Here is a 1,554-nt window from a genome sequence, read left to right as displayed (position 1 = left end):
TTTTTTTGGAAAATAAATAAATCAAACCTCTTTCAGCTTCTGCCTCAAAGCAAACAGGGAGGAAGCCGCCATTGACAGCAACGGAGTATCTTCTTCACTCTCAGCGATATCAGTAGTGAAATATGGCATCACTCGGAACGAGTCAAAGAATAAGCAGGCAAGTTCTTTGTTTTTTGGTCTTTTAGGTTCTGAAAATCACGGAACATACATAATAATATTGATATTTTTGGATGTGAATGAATATGCAGGCAAGCTCCGCAACTAGTTACGGTATTGAAGGAGATGAAAACAGGATTGGATACAGTGAGCTTAAAAGTACAAGCTTTAACTGCAAAGGTCAGTTTTTTATTTTTTAATTCTATGATTGTTCATGGAAATAGTTGATTATTAAATATTGATACTCGGTAAATTAGAAGAATAACAATTTATATAGTTAGAATTTTTTTTTAAGGATACACGTTGTGTTTTTGGGATGTGGTGAAACCTGTCCCCATCAATTATCAGCGACAGAGTTATCCAATGCATGTGCTGGTGGAAAAAACTTGGTGCAGCACTGGAGGTGCCAGAAAGTTGGCCGGACACCATTATTAGCCACCCCACACAAAAAAGAAATCTATATTGGATACCAAATAGTCATGTTTAATTAGTTATTGCCAATAAATACTGGTACATTCTTTTAGCAAAAGGTAAGTTTTATTGATGAAACCAGCAGTAAATTGGTGTTGTAATCCAAAAAGTGCAGGGAACTAATAAAGTCTTCCAATGTCTCAACATCATTTACTAGCTCTAAATTGCACCAAAAGATAATCTGTCATAGACTATCAACTTTTATCTGCAAAATATGATTTCCGTTGTATTTGAAACACCTTCTTACTACTATCTTCTAAATCAACTGATACACTTTCATTTGGTTTAGTGTTTATCTAGATTCTTTATATTCTTGCTAAAGAGACATGTATATCATTTGTAAAAGTGTGAAATTAGAGATCTTTTAGTTAGTTTACCTTTTTTATTATTTGATTTAAATGGACTTGAAGCATGGAATGGATGCAGAGGATTCATATAACCGACTATAACTAGCTTAGGATTAAGGCATAGTTGATTGATTGATCGATCACTTTCTTCTATCAATATCTTAACGTTTTTTCCTACTAACAAAATAAAGAAGAGAAACTTTAATATATATTTGCTACCCATAATCACCCCGGGCCATCATTCCCATGCTGCTACCCATCACCTCTATGAGGTTCAAGTTCTTACTTTGAGAAATTATGAGGTTACATTTTACCTTATGTGCAATCGAACATTGAAGAAATATTTAGTAAATGGTTTCATTTTGCAAAACATTTTTTAAAACAATAGTCTTTTGGGTGCCTGTAATCCAATATTCTCCTATTTAAGCAATTAAGTTTGAACTAATATGTTAGATCCTCCAACTATTTTGGTTTTCCACATGACAGATGTTAGGATCAATAATACATGATCTTCCTACTTAGTATCCAACTATCCATGTTGGGTTCATGTTACTTTTCATTGATATCTAATCATCCCAAA

At 33.3% G+C, this 1,554-nt stretch overlaps 1 protein-coding gene across 3 annotated transcripts in view; it reads left to right on the top strand.

Annotated features, from left to right (window-relative positions):
* Nucleotides 1-1,554, top strand: part of LOC125856868 (uncharacterized) — a 4,204-nt gene continuing 2,650 nt past the window's right edge. For all 3 annotated transcript variants that reach the window (XR_007445573.1, XR_007445574.1, XM_049536516.1), the window contains exons 1-2: nt 1-157; nt 249-336. Coding sequence is in view for 1 of the 3 variants with exons in the window: in XM_049536516.1 (XP_049392473.1) it covers nt 123-157; nt 249-336 (123 nt within the window). In the remaining 2 variants the exon portion in view is untranslated. The remainder of the gene's footprint in view (nt 158-248; nt 337-1,554) is intronic.

The sequence above is a fragment of the Solanum stenotomum genome, chromosome 2, assembly GCF_019186545.1.
Source record: "Solanum stenotomum isolate F172 chromosome 2, ASM1918654v1, whole genome shotgun sequence".
NCBI lineage: Eukaryota > Viridiplantae > Streptophyta > Magnoliopsida > Solanales > Solanaceae > Solanum > Solanum stenotomum.
The sequence above is the reverse complement of the archived record's forward strand: the minus strand, read 5'-3'. Positions and strand labels throughout refer to the sequence as shown.